The sequence below is a fragment of the Peromyscus eremicus genome, chromosome 16_21 (assembly GCF_949786415.1).
Source record: "Peromyscus eremicus chromosome 16_21, PerEre_H2_v1, whole genome shotgun sequence".
Classification (NCBI taxonomy): Eukaryota; Metazoa; Chordata; class Mammalia; order Rodentia; family Cricetidae; genus Peromyscus; species Peromyscus eremicus.
The window spans coordinates 61,998,907-62,015,311 of NC_081432.1; the positions used below are offsets into that span (position 1 = coordinate 61,998,907).

The 16,405-nt window shown below is 50.8% G+C and overlaps 1 protein-coding gene across 2 annotated transcripts; it reads left to right on the forward strand.

Moving 5' to 3' along the window:
* The first annotated feature begins 5,880 nt into the window (after positions 1–5,880).
* Positions 5,881–16,004, forward strand: Treml2 (triggering receptor expressed on myeloid cells like 2). 2 transcript variants are annotated; one of them, XM_059244154.1, is made up of 5 exons: positions 5,881–5,935; positions 8,029–8,349; positions 13,094–13,466; positions 15,153–15,259; positions 15,532–16,004. In XM_059244154.1, exons 1-5 carry the CDS (start codon positions 5,881–5,883, stop codon positions 15,627–15,629), a joined length of 954 nt encoding a protein of 317 aa, XP_059100137.1. In that variant the 3' UTR covers positions 15,630–16,004. The 2 variants fall into 2 exon arrangements, with proteins under 2 accessions (XP_059100137.1, XP_059100138.1); XM_059244155.1 differs by having other exon boundaries at positions 13,250–13,466.
* The last annotated feature ends 401 nt before the right edge of the window (positions 16,005–16,405 follow it).

A 16,405-nucleotide genomic window follows, 5' to 3' on the forward strand; every position in this document is an offset into this window, starting at 1 on the left:
GTTGAGGAGAAGGTGTGGAAGACAGAGAGGGAGAGAGACAGAGACATAGAGACAGAGGCACACAGGGAGAGAGAGACAGAGACAGAGAGAGACAGAGAGACAGAGACAGAGAGAGAAGAGAAACACTAGGTAGCAATAACCTAGCTCCCTCTCAGTAGCTGTCTTAGTAAGGATTTCTATTGTTGGGATAAAACAGCACGACCAGTAACTAAAGGAAGAAAGGCTTTATCTCACTTCAGGTAACAGTCCATCACTGAGGGAAGTCAGGGCAGGAACTAGGCAGGAAGCTGGAAGCAAGAACTGATGCCGAGGCCGTGGAAGGGTGCTACTCCCCAAGGCTTGCTCAGCCTGCTTTCTTATAGCAGCCAGGATCACCTACCCAAGGGTGGCACAGTTCACAGTGATCTGGGTCCTCCCACAGCAATCATCAATTGAGAAAATGCACCACAGGCTTGCACATAGTCCAGCCTGGTGGAGGCATATTCACAATTGAGATTCCCTGTTCCCAAATGACTCTGACTTGTGTCAAGGTGACAGTAGATCCCACCTCCTAAAAGTTCTGTCCCTTCTCAGTATATACAGGCAGGTGGCCAAGCCTTTAAAAACACATGGGCCTGTAGAAGACACTTGTCCAAACTGTCATTGGTTCTAAGAGACAATCCCTTGAAGATGTGTCTTAGGGTTTTGGTTTGGTAGGCATGGTAGTGTGTCTCTGTACAGCTTCTTCAGCTGGTCCACATCAGTGACATCAGGAGGGCAGACTCTCAGAGCTCTCATGTCTATTGGTGGGTCCTGTGGCAGGGCAGAGCTGCTCTGGTGGGCCCACACAGGCAAGGTACAGTTAATATAGAAGAGGAGACAGACAGTACTTGAATTTCAGCCATTCCTCATGGATATAGGCGCTTCAGTGGTCCAGGATGGGGATGGTCATGGATGGAGGTACTCCAGTGGTCCAGGGTGGGGATGGTCATGGATGGAGGTGCTCCAGTGGTCTAGGGTGAGGATAGTCATGGATGGAGGTGCTCCAGTGCTCTAGGGTGGGGATGGTCATGGATGGAGGTGCTCCAGTGATATAGGGTGGGGATGGTCATGGATGGAGGTACTCCAGTGGTCCAGGGTAGGGATGGTCATGGATGGAGGTGCTCCAGTGGTCGGGGTGGGGATGGTCACGGATGGAGGTGCTCCAGTGGTCAGGGTGGGGATGGTCATGGATGGAGGTGCTCCAGTGGTCGGGGTGGGGATGGTCATGGATGGAGGTGCTCCAGTGGTCTAGGGTGGGGATGGTCATGGATGGAGGTGTTCCAGTGGTCGGGGTGGGGATGGTCATGGATGGAGATGCTCCAGTGGTCTAGGGTGGGATGGTCATGGATGCAGGCACTCCAGTGGTGCAGGGTGGGGATGGTTTGGTGCATATGGCAGCAAGAGTGAGACCAAGAATGTGTTTGATGCCAGGCATGGTGGCTCACGCCTTTAATTACAACACTGTGGAGACAGAGGCAGGAGAATCTGTGAGTTCCACACCGCCTGGTCTACAGAGCGAGTTCCAGGCCAGTCAGAGCAGCATAATGAGGCCCTGTGTTTTGTTTTTAAGGGTGAGTTTGCTCTCACAATGGTGCCCTGCGATGTTGGCCTGGTTAGAAGGTTGAATTCCTCCCCTGCAGCAATGCAAGAAGCATGTGGCTTTTATACTGGGTTCAGGGTCCTTGAGGGCTGCTGAATTCCCCATTAGGAAACTCTTCTAGCATCTATGATTGTCACCCTAGACATGTCCAGTGTCTTCTGAGGTGGCTGATGTCATCTGGCTTACCTTTCCCTGTCAGGGAACACTTGGCTGTTTCCTAGCAGATCCCAGTGGGCATCAGAACAGGCATGCAAAGCACTTCATTTCCTCTTTTTTAAAATACTTTTTATTATATGTGTAGAGTGTTTTGTCTGCATGTCTGCCTGTGTACCATCTGCATGCTGGGTGTCTGTAGAAGCTAGAAGAGAGCACCAGAAGTTACAGACAATTGTGAGCCACCATGCAGATGCTGGGAACTGAACTAGGTCCTCTGGAAGAGCAGCCAGGGCTCTTACCCACTGAGCCGTCTCTCCAGTAACCCTTTATTTCCCTGTTGGCAAGGTCATCTTAGGTCTTTGTGGTTTTCTCTGTTTCGTGCTCCAGAGTTCTTCCCCCAGTGTGTGTGTGTGTGTGTGTGTGTGTGTGTGTGTGTGTGTGCTGGCATGAGCGTGTGTTGTATGTGTTCATGTGGGTGTGGACTCATGTGAATGCAGACATGTGTGTGGGCTTGTGTGTGTGAGGCTAGAAGTCAACATTATGTAAGCTGCTCAACAGCCCTCCACCTTAGTTTTAAGACAGGGTCTGTTGCTGAACCTAGAAGTCACTGATATGGTTAAACTGGCTGACCAATGGGCTCCAGGAATCCCCCTGTCTCCACTTCCACCCCCTGGTGACAAGTGCAGGACACACAGTCAACTTTTACGCAGGGACTGGGGATACAGACTCAGGTCCCAGTGCTTGGGTGGCAGTCACGACACTTTCCAAGCCTTTACCCCAGCTTGTCACCCCCAATGCTTGAGACAATATCTACTTTTCCCTCGGTCCTTCTTTGCACTAGAGAAGCCTGTCTAGAACTTCCAGGAGTCCCTCTTGTCAGAAGTCCCTGAAGGTATCAGGGTTGTTCATTTTATTTATTTAGACAGGCTCTCGTGTTTTCCTAAACTAGCCTCGAACTCCCTATGCAGCTGAGGCCGATCTTGATTTATGCCCTCCTCCTGAGTGCAGGGATTGCATTCCTGCACCACCACACCCTGTTCATGTGGTGCTGGGCATTGAACCCACGGCTTCAGGCATGCCGAGCAAGCACTCTACAACCGAGCGACATCTCCAGCCCCCAGGAGTATATATTTTCAATAGGTTGATTTGATATTATGTGAATTGTACCTCACAGAGGTGTTAAAAGACCATGAGCATAAGTTAAGCAAAGGTTTCTTTGATATAACAAAAATATGAGTCATTACAATTATCTATAAGATTTCACCAAAAGAAACCAACACAAAATGGTCCATGCTATATTATTTTCACTTCCTACAGGAAACACTACAAGAAAAAAGCCAACCGCATCAGGGATTGCCAGGGGCTGAGGGGCTATTAAGGGCTATGGTGAAGTTTGGGGGGAGTGGTGGAATTCAATTACAGTAGCAGATACAAAGCTCTCAGGACTGTACATTGAAGAGTGAATTTTGCTAAATTTTTAAGTGGGAAAAACAAATGTAAAGAAAAATGGGGGGGGGGGCTGGAGAGGTGGCTCAGAGGTTAAGAGCACTGGCTGCTCTTCTAGAGGTCCCAAGTTCAATCCCCAGCAACCACATGGTGGCTCACAACCATCTATAATGAGATCTGGTGCCCTCTTCTGGCATGTAGACAGAACACTGAATGTGTAATAAATAAATAAATCTTTAAAAAAAAAAAAAAGAAAGAAAGAAAGAAAAAATGGGGGCTGGAGAGATGACTGACTCATTTTCTTTTATTAAAAAAAAATGAAGCTAGAGGGCTAGAGAGATGGTTCAGCTGAGGACCTGGGTTCCGTTCCCAGCATCCATGTGGCAGCTCACAACTGTAATTCCAGTTCCAGGGGATCCAACACCATCTTCTTTCTGTCCTCTACAGGCACTAGGCACACATGTGGTACGCATACATCCATGCAGACAAAACATTCATAGATATCAAATAAAAATCTTTAAAAATTAAAAAAACTGAACCTAGGGAGGATATTTATTTATTAATTTATTTGTTTTTGAGGCAGGGTCTCACTATGTAGTCTTGGCTGGCATCTGGGTCTCACAGTGTAGACCAGACTGGCCTGAGACACACACAGATTGGATTGCCATTGCTGAGATTAACTGTATGCACCATTACACCTGGCAAAAATCTTTATCGTTTAAAGCATAAGATCATTCTTGTCAACATAGAGAGTTTAGGCCCTGGGGTAAATGAAATCTTGTCTCAAAACAATGAGAGTAAAAAATAATTGTAATAAAAACATAACTTATTTAACCAGATAGTAATAGATACTGTAGTTACCTGGTCTTAATAAGTGGCCATTCTTCCTCTTTGTTCATTGAATTGAATTTTACAAAGCTAACTTTCTCTCGGGGTGACCTCATCAGAGAGAGAGAGAGAGAGAGAGAGAGAGAGAGAGAGAGAGAGAGAGAGAGAGAGAGAGAGTCAGAGGATACCTTGCTGGACTCAGTTTTTTCCTTCTACCATGTGACTCTGAGAATGGAACTCCGGTCCTCAGGCTCATCAACAAGCTTACCTGCCAAGTCATCTTGCCAGTGGACTTGGTTGGCTTGGGAGTGCAGTTTAAGGGTACAGCCCATCTTGTTGGGGGGAGTCAAGCACTGAGATCGAAGCAATGGAAAGTGGCCATGAGTGAGTTAGGCAACTTTGTAGAAGTTCAGCATCAGGTGCTGCTCTTCCCAGGAACAACTTCTGTTCACAGCACTGAATACAATCTCCCGGCCCCGCCCCCCCACCCCCCCCCCCCCGAAAGATAACGTATCTCAGTGTCCCCTTTGAACGCCACATCAGAACCCTTACAGGACAAGTGTGTCCTCATTCTTTTACCCATAGTGTCCTGGGCCATGCATAGCAAGGAGGTTGTAAGAACTAATGAATGAATGAGTTGAAAGATGTGCGAAGTTTGAAGTGAGCAAAGCTAAAACTCCTTTGGTCTGGGATTTGGGAGTTCAAGTTCACGTTAAGACTGTGGCTGTGCAAATCGGGGGACTTTCGTTCGCAGGGGTGGGGGGGGTAGGGGGGGAGACTAAACAAGTAGCCGGGAACACATACAGTCATGGGGTTGCACAGCTGTTGGATGTCAGCAGTCTTACGATTCCTCGGGACTGGGGAAGGGTGGAGTCTTGGGCCAGATGCTGGGTCATTTCAACTAGAGCCGGCGGCTGTGGAAGGGAGATATGGCTGGGGGAAAGGAAGTGGGGGGACAGGACTGTGCTACCACGATGTCTAAGCCGGCAGAACAAGGGGAGGGAGTGCTCTGAGGGCAGGGGTAATCCGAGAGGAGATGGGGGAGGGGCGGTTTACTGTATTTCTAGAAGTCTGGGAGCCTGGGAGGAGTGGAGGGCCAGAGAGAGCTGGTGGGGGAATTGGAGACCGCAGGAAGAGTGGGCAAAGGACAGAGCCAGGAAATGTGTGGACAGGGAAATGGAGAGGCCTGTGTGAGTGTGGGTTTTAAAATTTGCATATTTCCCCATGACAAAAATAAGCCGCACGTGAGCCTGTGAGAGGTTATTTGCAACAGTGAGCAGGAGCCAGCAAGTGGTGTAAGCAGCTGGGAGCTGGAGGGTCAGGATGAACGAAGGAACGCAATTCAACCAGACGTAAGACCTTCCTCGTGACAGGAGGGTCAAGGCCTGCCAGAGAACACCAGCTCCTGAACCTCTGAACCCAGAAGATCCCATAAAGTCTGTACGGAATGTCCCAGAAGCCTCCCCTCCAGTTCCCTGAGTGGACCAGCCCCCTTGGATGAGGAGATGCCCCGGATGGATCGGGTTTTCTGTAGAGAATCACAGAGGTTGTGGGTCTCGAGCTTCCCCAGGCCCAGGGGCCCCAGGGTGGAACAGCCACACCTGCCTGAAGTTCTGAGGAAGAGGGCGGAAACACCCAGCGCCCGCCCTCACTCGCTCTCCCCACACTTGTGATAGGCTCTGCTGGGGCACTGTGTGCCACACAGCCTCACTTCCCGAAAGAGGCAACCGTATTTTTTAGACCCTGACATCCCTCCCTGGTAGACCCAAGTGGCATGCCTGGGGTCAGTGTGGGTCCTAGACTCCCTGGGTGACTGACTGTTCATCTGGATGGAGCCATGGCCTCTCGTGTTGCTGCTGCTGTGCCTACAGGATTGTGTCTCAGGTGAGAGGTGGGGGCTGAGAGAAGAGAAAGACCGCTTCCTCCTGTCTGGTCCCCCATACCCCATTGCCTTTTTCTTGCTCCACTGTCTTCATGTTTTGTGGGTTGGGGAAGGAGACTGGGCTGACTTGGCGGGTCTTTACCAGGGACCAGTGAGAATGTCCCATGCTAACACCTGGCCCCAGGCAGAGCCTCACCAGACCTCACACAGAGGGTGTAGCCGTGTCCTCTATATTGGCCTTTATCTGCTGGGTTTCCTTGGTATGGAGAATTTCCTCACAGAAATTGCCCGTTTGCCCTTTGTCTGTCGAGAGAGTTCTGACTGGTGCTGTTGTGAGTTCTTGTAGCATGTCTGCACACTTTGAAGTCCCCTTCTCGGAATGCTGATGCCATATCCGGTCCCTCTGCTCTGACCTGAAGGGAACCAATCCCCAAAGGCCTTTCCCTACTCAGGGCTACTCTCTGAAGGGGACTCACCCATTCCTGCCTTCCTGGCTGTCAAGACAACCACTTACCACTTCCTGTTCCGTCCTGGGTGTGGTGAGGGCTGGCAAACCCACTCCTCACTGTTGGACAAAGTGAAGGCACCAGTGAACCCAGGACCCCTCGAGGCTTCCTCCAGGTGGCCCCACCTCTGTTGCTCAGCAGGCAGGGGGAAGGTTCTTCTCAAAACACAGCTCAGCAGAGGTGAATAGGAGAGGCCCGCTCCATTCTGTTTGACTTTGCAAGGGAAGAAGACTCTCAGAGCTTCTGCTACAGTGACAAGTGGTTTTGGTGGTCTTGTGTGCAGTTGCTCTCTCCCTCTGTCCCCCGAATCATCCTGCCACCTCTGTCCCTAATTTCTTCAACAGATTGGATTAGGAAGGACACAGACCGCTTTCATGTATTCATTCATATTCATTCTCTCTCTCTCTCCCTCCTTTGTGTGTGTGTGTGTGTGTGTGTGTGTGTGTGTGTGTGTGTGTGTGTGTTATACACACATGTGCAGACCCGGCCATCCTCTTGCCCCGCCCCCCAGCCCATTGCTGGGTCCAGGTGCTGGGCATTTTTTCATGAGTCTTGGGATTTGAACTCTGGCTCTCATGCTCAGCAGTCTCACTCATGAACTCTCTCCCCAGCCCTCTTTTCTCTTTACAGACAGGCTTTTGTTTCCAGGCTAGCCTGAACTCACTATGTATTCCAGGTTAGCCTTAAACTCTGCATCTTCCTCCCTCATGCTGTTAACAGGTTTGTGTCACGTCTCATGAGTACAGAGGCCAGGTGCTCTACCAGGCATGTCTAGCCTATGGTCTGCAGGCCCCATGCACCCTGGGAAAGCTAGGACTTGCCCAATACAATTATAGATGACAAAGTCAAGTTGCCATGTCAAAACATTTGATGAACAGTGGATAACGTGGAATCCATCAGCTGGCTCATCAGTGGGGACTGGGCTCAAGTGTATTGTGGCAGGCTTTATCTATGGGTTTTATGAAACTGGAATATTTAAAAATTAAGCACCATGGAGAGTGCTATTTAAAAGATATTCAAACAGAGGCAGAGGTGTGGCTCAGTAGCGCTTGCCTGACAAGCTTGAGGCACTGGGTGTGATCCCCATCATGACATACAAAACCAGGAGGAGAGAGTGGAGAGGGGAGAGAGAAAGAGGAGGAGGAAACATTATCACCTGGAGAAATAACTCTTCATCGTTTTCCTAGATACTGGACCTTTTCATCACATCAGTAGTTTGGGCTCTCAAGTCCAGAGCTAGACCTGTTTGCGTCTGCATATCTGTCTCAGGCAGAGCCTGGGTCTGTCCTGAATTTCTGGGCATCCCTGAAGACCAGACAATATCCAGAGGAAGAGACTGTATCTGGTGGAACGCTCCTGCTAGGGTTGTTTCCTCATTGAACTGAGGTCTCCTCCATCAGACTGGCAGCGAGCTGTTAGTGGGGCCCGTGCCTCGTCAGACTCCCTGAGGGCCGGGCTGCGCTTCAGCCTCATGCTGAGCTCCATGAAAGCCAGGGCTGCACCCTCCTCTCCTCTTGCCTCCAGCTGCCAGTTTCAAGATGGCTTCTTCCTCCTCTCCAGACCTTGCTCAGCAAGTCCTATCTCCCCAGGTCTCTCCATTGAGAACGTGTACCGGAAAGTGCGGCGGCGTGAAGGGGAGTCTCTGTCCGTGCAGTGCTCCTACAAGAACCGCCGGAACCGCGTGGAGGGCAAGGCTTGGTGCAAAGTGAAGAAGAGGAGGTGTGAGCTTAACTTCATCCGGGACTGGGTGAAGGGGCCCAGCTACTCCATAAGGGATGATGCCAAGGCCAAGGTGGTCTACATCACCATGGAGGCCCTCAGAGTCCAGGACTCCGGACGATACTGGTGCATGCGTAACACAGCTGGGAATCTCTATCCCTTGGTGGGTTTCCAGCTGGAAGTACATCCAGGTGAGCAGACCTACCCAGACCTGGCATGGGTGGGATAGTATATAATGGTTCTTCACTATGGACATCTTCCTGTCACCATTTTCTGGAGAAGTGAGTTTTATCAAACTTTGTGTGGCTCTGGCCTTGTCCTTGTGCAGAGGAGAGACTGGGACTCAAGACCATGCTTTGTTTTATTTAGTTATCTGAACAACATAGGCTCACCGAGCTGGGGATGTGCCCGGCTCTGTTATAGGCTTTGAGAATATAATGATGAACAAAACCAGCGACAGTCCTGCCCTGTGGGGATGCCAGACAGTAACACTTCATCCAGACAAATCACTGCATAGCACGATGCATGTGCCTAGAAAGCAATGGTGAACTAGTTACTCAGTGTCAGGGGCCCTGGGTGAGGAGAGCTCTCTCTCATGCTTGGAAGGGCATCTGTAGGGAGAGCCTGATGAGCATAGGCACTGAGGTGAGATTCAGTAAGGTCTGCAAAAGGATTGGTGTAGCTGGTCCACTCTAAGTGTGGGGGAGAGGGTTAAGAGAAAAGAAACATTAAGTTTTATAGTAATCGGTTACATTTATTTGCTTGTTTATTTGGGGGCAGGGTCTCACTATGTAGCCTTGGCTGGCCTGGAACTCACAGAGATCCCCCTGCCTCTGCATCCTGAGTGCTAGAATTAAAGGTGTGCACCACTACACCAGGCTAATGTAATGCTTTTATTTCAGCTTGGAGAGTCATGTGGTTCTGAATTCCATGATACAGAGCTGGGTCTAGTTATAACTGCAACAGGAAGAGAAATGTGTTGCATCTTTCTTCGCTCCCCCACTTTGTGGATGTGTGTGTAGACGTATGTGGGGGTACTGTGTACATGTGAAGGCCAGAGGTCAAGCTCAGGAGTCACTCCTTGGGAGTTGTCCACCTTGGCTTTGAGACAGGATTTCTCACCGCCCTGGAGCACGCCAAGTGGGCTACGATAGCTCCCTGATGCCCAGATTAAAAGCACATACCAGTGTGCCCAGGTCCTCATGCTTTCAAGGCAAGCACTTGACCAAGTGAGCCATGTCTTCAGCCCCTTCTCTGTAAGGCAGCCATCACTGCTTACAGACAGTGGGAGAGCGGGAGAGGAGGCAGTGAGACCAAGCTGGATGCCGGACTGGAAACATCAGTGGCTTGGACACTTAACAAGGACTGTGGGGGTCCATCCCCTCGATAGTCCCCTCTCAGGGTCCAGGAAGAATCTACAACCAGCTGATAATTTAATCTTTGATGAAAAGAAAGGAATCTACATACATGAAACTCTTTAGTTTGTACACTTTATTATTCTGAGTAGTTCTCTCTCTACACAGCTTCTATTCTGCTCTCATGCCTAGCTCCTTTCTTGCCTGATTTGTCTCTACATATATTTGCTGTCCCCTCTCAGTTCTGTCTTAAACCCTTCATCTTGGTTCTGCCCATCTAGGTTCTCAACCATCTAGTTCCTTCCCATCTCAGCTCCTCTCCATCTCCTTCTCTCTCCTCTTGTTCTTCCCCGTCTGGCTCTTCCTCATCTTCCATCTCGTTCCTCTGGTATTCTCTTCTAGCCCTTCAATCCAGTTCTTTCCCATCTAGTCCCTTCCTCTCCAGTTCTTACCCATCTAGTTCTTCTGTTCTCTTGTCTCTTCTCTGTCTCGTCTTCAAGTTCTCCCTTCAAAAATCCTCCTCTCTCCTTGTACCTCTCAGTTCCCTCAAGTCTCTGAGGTACTCAGTTATAAAACACAAGCAATAGCAATCCTCTGGCAGAGCAAGGTCACCAGGCTTGAATTCTTACAGAGTCATAAAGAGTTTTCCTCAGACAGTGACCACCAGGCTTTCTTTTACAACTCAAAAGGGGAGTGGTAAAGGAGGAGGTCAACTGAGAGCTAACGATCAGTTAGTGTATCAAGAAGGGGATCTATGTGCTCAGTCTCTGCTTTTTTAGACTTTCTGTATATTTTGGAGTGAGGGCAGATTTGCCCGAGGGGGAGAATAAAAAAGAATGTTGATTCCTCAGTAGCTGGGAGATGGTAGCATTTATGGAGTTAGGGAACCCCCAAAGAGAGCTCATCTGGAGGGAAAATCAAGAGCCCTGTTGACTCATGTGAGGGCACATTCTGGGATCCAGGTAGAGAGATGAAGCAGGCAGCTGAAGTGTTAGTGACAAGGCACTGAGGTGTGCACTTGAAAGTGTCTCTATGAAGATAGTCATGGGCATTTAAAGGTCACTGCTTAGGGCTGGGGAGGAGCACTAAAGGATAAGGGGTGTCTTCAGCACATTTCAGTAAAACTGTTCATCATAAATGAAGAGATAGAAAAATCTCTCTCTCGTGTACAGAAAGAAGAGAGGAGTCTGAGCAGAGATGTGGGGTCCCCACATTTATAGGACAGGAAAGGGTGAGGATCCAGCAAGTGTCAGGGGAAAGCCACCAGTTATTATAAATTCACCAGCCACCTGCCGGGTCCTTCTCCCCTGACCCGAGCGCATCTCCATCCTCCCTGGTGTGAACCAGGAAGAGTTTTCCCTCACCTGCGAGGCTGGGTCTCATTACTTTGCTCTGGTCCATGTCAACCCTAGAAGAAGGGAAAACTGACTCTGGGGTCTTCATTTGGAGGAATGCCATCACGAAATGGACTTACATTTCTGTCATCATTTCTCTTATCATTGTGTGTGTGTGTGTGTGTGTGTGTGTGTGTGTGTGTGTGTGTGTGTGTGTAAGCCAGTGAACAACCTCAGGTATGATTCCTAGGTACCATCCATCACTCTTTTATTTTCTTTGAGACAGGGTCTGTCACTAACCTGGAACTTGCTCTGGCAGAGCAAGGTCACCAGGCTTGAATTCTTACAAAGTCATAAAGGCAAATAAGAGTTTTCCTCAGGTAGGTAGGTTAGACTATCTGGCCGGTGACCCCAGGGATTCTCCTGCCTCTGCCTCACCTGCACTGGGGTTGTAAGCATGTGCACGATGCTTGGGTTCTGGGGGTTGAACTCATGTTTGCATGGCAAGCACGTACTGACTGAGCTGCCCCTCCAGATCTTCATTTTCTGCTTCAGAGGGGTAGTCATGGGGAGCTTCAACTTTGCTCATGTTTTCAGTTGAGAGGAAAAATCCCCTGCCAAAGACCTTGTGGCTCAGTGGGAAAAGACACATGATGCAAAACCTGATGATCTGAGCTCGATCTCTGGGACCAGGTAGTAGGAGAGAGCTGACTCCTACAAGTTGTCCATTGATCTCCATTTTCATACCAGGTGCCCACCCCAAAATAAGGAAAATGTTTTTTAAAAAGTATCTAAACTTCAGCCCAATTACAACTCGAATAGCAGTACGTGCACCACCCCAGCAACCAGGCCTTGTAGCCCAGGACAACTGAGGCAGGGAAGCAGCTGCTCTCCTGCACAGCTCTTCATCTTTGGAGGTGGGATGGTTTCCTCTTGGTCCGTTTATTGACGCTTCCTCCCGCACGCACTGATGTGCTGAGTAGGAATGAGGAAAGGCACAAGGGGCGTGACTCAGAAGGCAGGTGTGGGAGCCCCGCTACTGGCTGAGTCCTTTCCTGCCAATGCTTTGAGAGTCTCTTGTGTGCATGCCCAGCTCTTGCTCCATCAAGGCTCCCCCTGTTATTGGGGTGTCCTAAGGGGGTCTAAGCCATAAGTTGGCCTCTTCCTGCATCTTTCCCTCACCTTCATTGATTTTCAGAGTTCATTGCTGTGAACAGTGGCTCAGGCCTCTCTGCACAGTGACCACTGGCCTCAGGAATGTGTCTTTTCTATGCCTAGTAGAGGGGTGGGAAGTCTTTCTCGTCTTTCCTGCGGAGACAGACCTGTGGCTCCCCACAAGACTCAGAACTTCTGATTGCAGTTCCCATATGCTGTTCAGCCCCAGGCTGCTGCTGCTGGTGCTAAAGCCTTGGAATGATGGTGTGAGTGGCAGGGTCTGCTCCTGTGTGTCTTAGTGAACCCTGAGGAGAGTGTCTGACCATAGCTCTTCCTTGCAGTTTCCTCTTGAATTTGGGACCCTAGCGCCTCTCTGTCCCAATTCTGGTCCCCAGCTGACATTATGAAGCAGCTGCCTTTATACAGCATTATATTATATTATATTATATTATATTATATTATATTATATTATATTATATTATATTACATTATATTATTTATATCACATCACATCACATCACATCACATCATATCATATTATATTATATCATATCATAGAAATATCATAGAAATATCTCTTAAACTCAAAGGGGGCATGAGATGGCTCAATGGGTAACAGCACTTGCCATCAAGCCCAATGACCCGGGTTCAAATCCCAGGACCCATCTGATGAAATGCCAGAACTGACTCCTGCAAGCTGTCCCTGAACCTCCCCGTGTGTACTGTGCACACACACAAACACACACACTTACACACTAAATCAATATCATTTTAAGAGGAAATCTCTTTGATGCTCTTGATTGAGAAGAGCCTGGAAAGTGACTGGGGGCTAGGAAGGAAGATGGCTCTGTTCTCTGGGAGCAGGCCTGATAGGGGAGGCTGAAGAGATTGTCCCAGGGTCTCCCTTACACACGTATCTACTTCCTCCTTCCTGTCACTCTCTGAAAGAACACACCCCTGACACTCAGACGCCATGCCCAAACTCACAGGCGGGTTCTCCCCAGTGTCCGCGCAGCTGAGGGTCTATGAATTCTGTCCCTGGCACTCAAGCCTAGGTATAATCTAATTCTTCTTCCTCTCTGGTCCCTCAGCCCTCACAACTGAGAGAAACACTCCTCCCACGCATCTAACCAACACCTTCGAGAGTGGATTTGTCACAATGGGCCAGGTCCCCATTTCAGGCCCTCACAACCCTGTCACCTCTGACGTGATTGTATTCACATCTGGACTCCTCACCTTGGCCTCAGGGACCACCGCACCAACCCCTGTGACAAGCTACAGTTTCACCGATACCAGTGGCACCCTCACAGAGCCCGGGAGGAGCACAAAGTCCCAGCCAGTGACCGTGTCTCCTAGCAATTCGAGACCCTTCTCTGCTGACCCAGTGACCACCTCCACCGTGTCCAGACACCTGAGCAGCGGCTTGTCCACCACGGGGATGTGGCACCAGTTACCCCCCAACAGGTTATGTGATACTTTATCAGGTGTGGCCTCGGCTCTCAGTGCCCAACAGATCTCAAGAGGCCACTCTGGCATCCAACACTCCCTATTGCTCCCCAAGAACTCAGTGAGGATCACTGCTATTCAGCAGTGAATTCTGGGAAATGGGGAGGGTCAGAACAGAAGGCAATGGGGATGAGGGTCAAGACTATGGATGGAGAGGAGAGGGGAGGGCCAGGGCAAGGGGTTGGGAAATGGGAAGTGTGGATGCTCTCTTTGGGTTCCCCCAGACCCTGAGATGAGGACCAGCATTTTACCCAGAGCACTGGGAAGAGGCAGGAAGTGGGACAGAGATTGGACGTTGGCTGGCAAACCGTGCCTGAGGCAGCCTCTGCTGTGCACACGAGAGCGCCATCCCACTGGGCAACTTGGGTCAGATGCCCGCTCAAGGCCAAGGGATCTAGGACAGGGATATGTCACCTCCCGCTCTCCATTGGCACAGGAGCATGAAGGACTCCAGCACAAAGGACAATGCAGACCCGGGGGTCACATGGAGGGGGTGATACATGGAGGGGGTGACACATGGAGGGAGTGACACATGGAGGAGGGTCACATGGAGGAGGGTCACATGGAGGAGGGTCACATGGAGGGGGGTCACACGGAGGGGGGTCACACGGAGGGGGTCACACGGAGGGGGGTCACACGGGGGGGTCACACGGAGGGGGGTCACATGGAGGGGGGTCACATGGAGGGGGGTCACATGGAGGGGGTCACATGGAGGGGGTGACACATGGAGGAGGGTCACATGGAGGAGGGTCACATGGAGGAGGGTCACATGGAGGAGGGTCACATGGAGGGGGGTCACATGGAGGGGGGTCACATGGAGGAGGGTCACATGGAGGGGGGTCACATGAAGGAGGGTCACATGGAGGAGGGTCACATGGAGGGGGGTCACATGGAGGGGGTGACACATGGAGGGGGTGACACATGGAGGGGGGTCACATGGAGGGGGGTCACATGGAGGGGGTGACACATGGAGGGGGGTCACATGGAGGGGGGTCACATGGAGGGGGGTCACATGGAGGGGGATCACATGGAGGGGGGTCACATGGAGGGGGGTCACATGGAGGAGGGTCACATGGAGGGAGTGACACATGGAGGGGGTGACACATGGAGGGGGGTCACATGGAGGGTCACATGGAGGGGGTCACATGGAGGTAGTGCTCCTGATACAGAAGACAGAGGGGGCAAGAGGCGTCCTCAGTCACTGTGGAGGAAACAGTCTTGATCTCTTCAGCCCCAGTGGCCATTCTGTGGGCTCTTGTCTTCACTGATGAAGGATGTGAGGATACTGGAGGAGAGGTATCAAGTGCGGATGTTCCTCCTGCCTGGTGACGTACTTCCTGGGACTCTGGTGTCTCCTTTCTCTTCCCATATCTGAGAGAGAGAGAGAGAGAGAGAGAGAGAGAGAGAGACAGAGAGACAGAGAGACAGAGAGAGAGACAGAGAGACAGAGATAGAGACAGAGAGAGACAGAGAGACAGAGATAGAGACAGACAGACAGACAAACGCAGAGAGAGAGAGAGAGAGAGAGAGAGAGAGAGAGAGAGAGAGAGAGAGCATCTCCCTGTAGAGTGTGCTGTGAGGCTGCCTGCTGGTCCTTACTCTTCTGCTGTCCTGCCTCACTCTTCTGCTGTCCTGCCTCCTCAGGTCCCAGGAGACTTACCTCACTGCAATGGTGGTGGTGCTGACATTCCTTCTTGCGCCTGTGGTGTTGGTTATGGGCTATGGGTTTTGGAAGAAGAGGCACATGGGAAGTAAGTAGAGTCACCCCTGGCTCCCAGGACCAAGATCTGGTCCCTATTCTAAGGACTGTGACACAGAGTCTTGGCTGGGGAATATCCCTCTCTGTGTCCAGTCAAGATGACCAGTGACACCCAGTGAGGAGGGTGGCCAGGCATGGGTGGCCCCACATGTCCCTTAAGGGGATGAAGGAACAACACAGAGTCCGGAGGGTCAAAGATCACCCAGGGGCATTGGGGCACCAAATGCAGGGCATGGCCCTTCTTCACCTCTCCATTTGTCGTAGGCTACAACTTGGGCAGCAACTCGGCTAAACCCTGGATACACCTTCCTGAAGGACCAGAGACGCTGTGGAAGCCTGCTTGGTCTAAGATAGCTCAGTGATCTGGGAAGCCGATTCCAGTGGGTTCAGAGGCCAGAAGAGGACCGAAGACAGGCAATGGCCCTGGGGCAGGAGGACACACCGCTGCCTTCCTTTCACCCCGACCACTGTGTTCTCAGCTTCCCTCTGTTCCCTACAAACTTCTCCAGATGTTTGGAGACAAGAACCAGGACTCATGAGCCCTCGAGGCAGCCGATGTCTCTAGAGTCCTGTTCTGGATGAGAAGGGACAGTGACTAAGGCCTGGGGACACAAAGGCATTGGTAGCAGGAGGTCTCAAAGCTGACAAAGGCCACGTGTCTTCTGATGTGCCCTGACTGTGGCTGCTGGCCCTTCTGTCCCGGAAGCCTGCAGATCCCACATGTCACTTGGTTCCTGCCTGCCAGCCCCCTCTCAGGCCAGTGAGAGTCTTCAGCTACAGCATCAGCCTTTCCCAAGATGGTTGCAAAGGCTGAATGTAGACTCCTGCACTCCAGTTCTGGCTCCCATGCTACAGTGATGAACTCATGGAGGAGACTGAGGGCACAGGACTATGCCTTGGGGTGTCTGTAGCCCCATTAAGAGGGCCCCTCCTCCAGACAGAGGGGTTGGCCATGGAGCATTTAAGGTCACTTCTGAGAAACGGCCACATGGAGCTGCCCTACAGAAAACAGCAGTAGATGAAGGATTGGTCTGGAGAATTGATACCAGATTCTAGGATGGAAAGATGGGGAGACACATGGACATGCAGAGATGGGGAGAAACACACACACACACACACACACACACACACACACACA

Coding starts and splice junctions, on each gene's coding strand:
- Treml2 (XM_059244154.1), top strand. CDS start 5,881: ATGGAGCCATGGCCTCTCGTGTTGCTGCTGCTGTGCCTACAGGATTGT. Junction 8,350..13,093: donor CCAGCTGGAAGTACATCCAG/GTGAGCAGACCT, acceptor CTGGTCCCTCAG/CCCTCACAACTGAGAGAAAC. Junction 13,467..15,152: donor CACCAGTTACCCCCCAACAG/GTTATGTGATAC, acceptor CTGCCTCCTCAG/GTCCCAGGAGACTTACCTCA.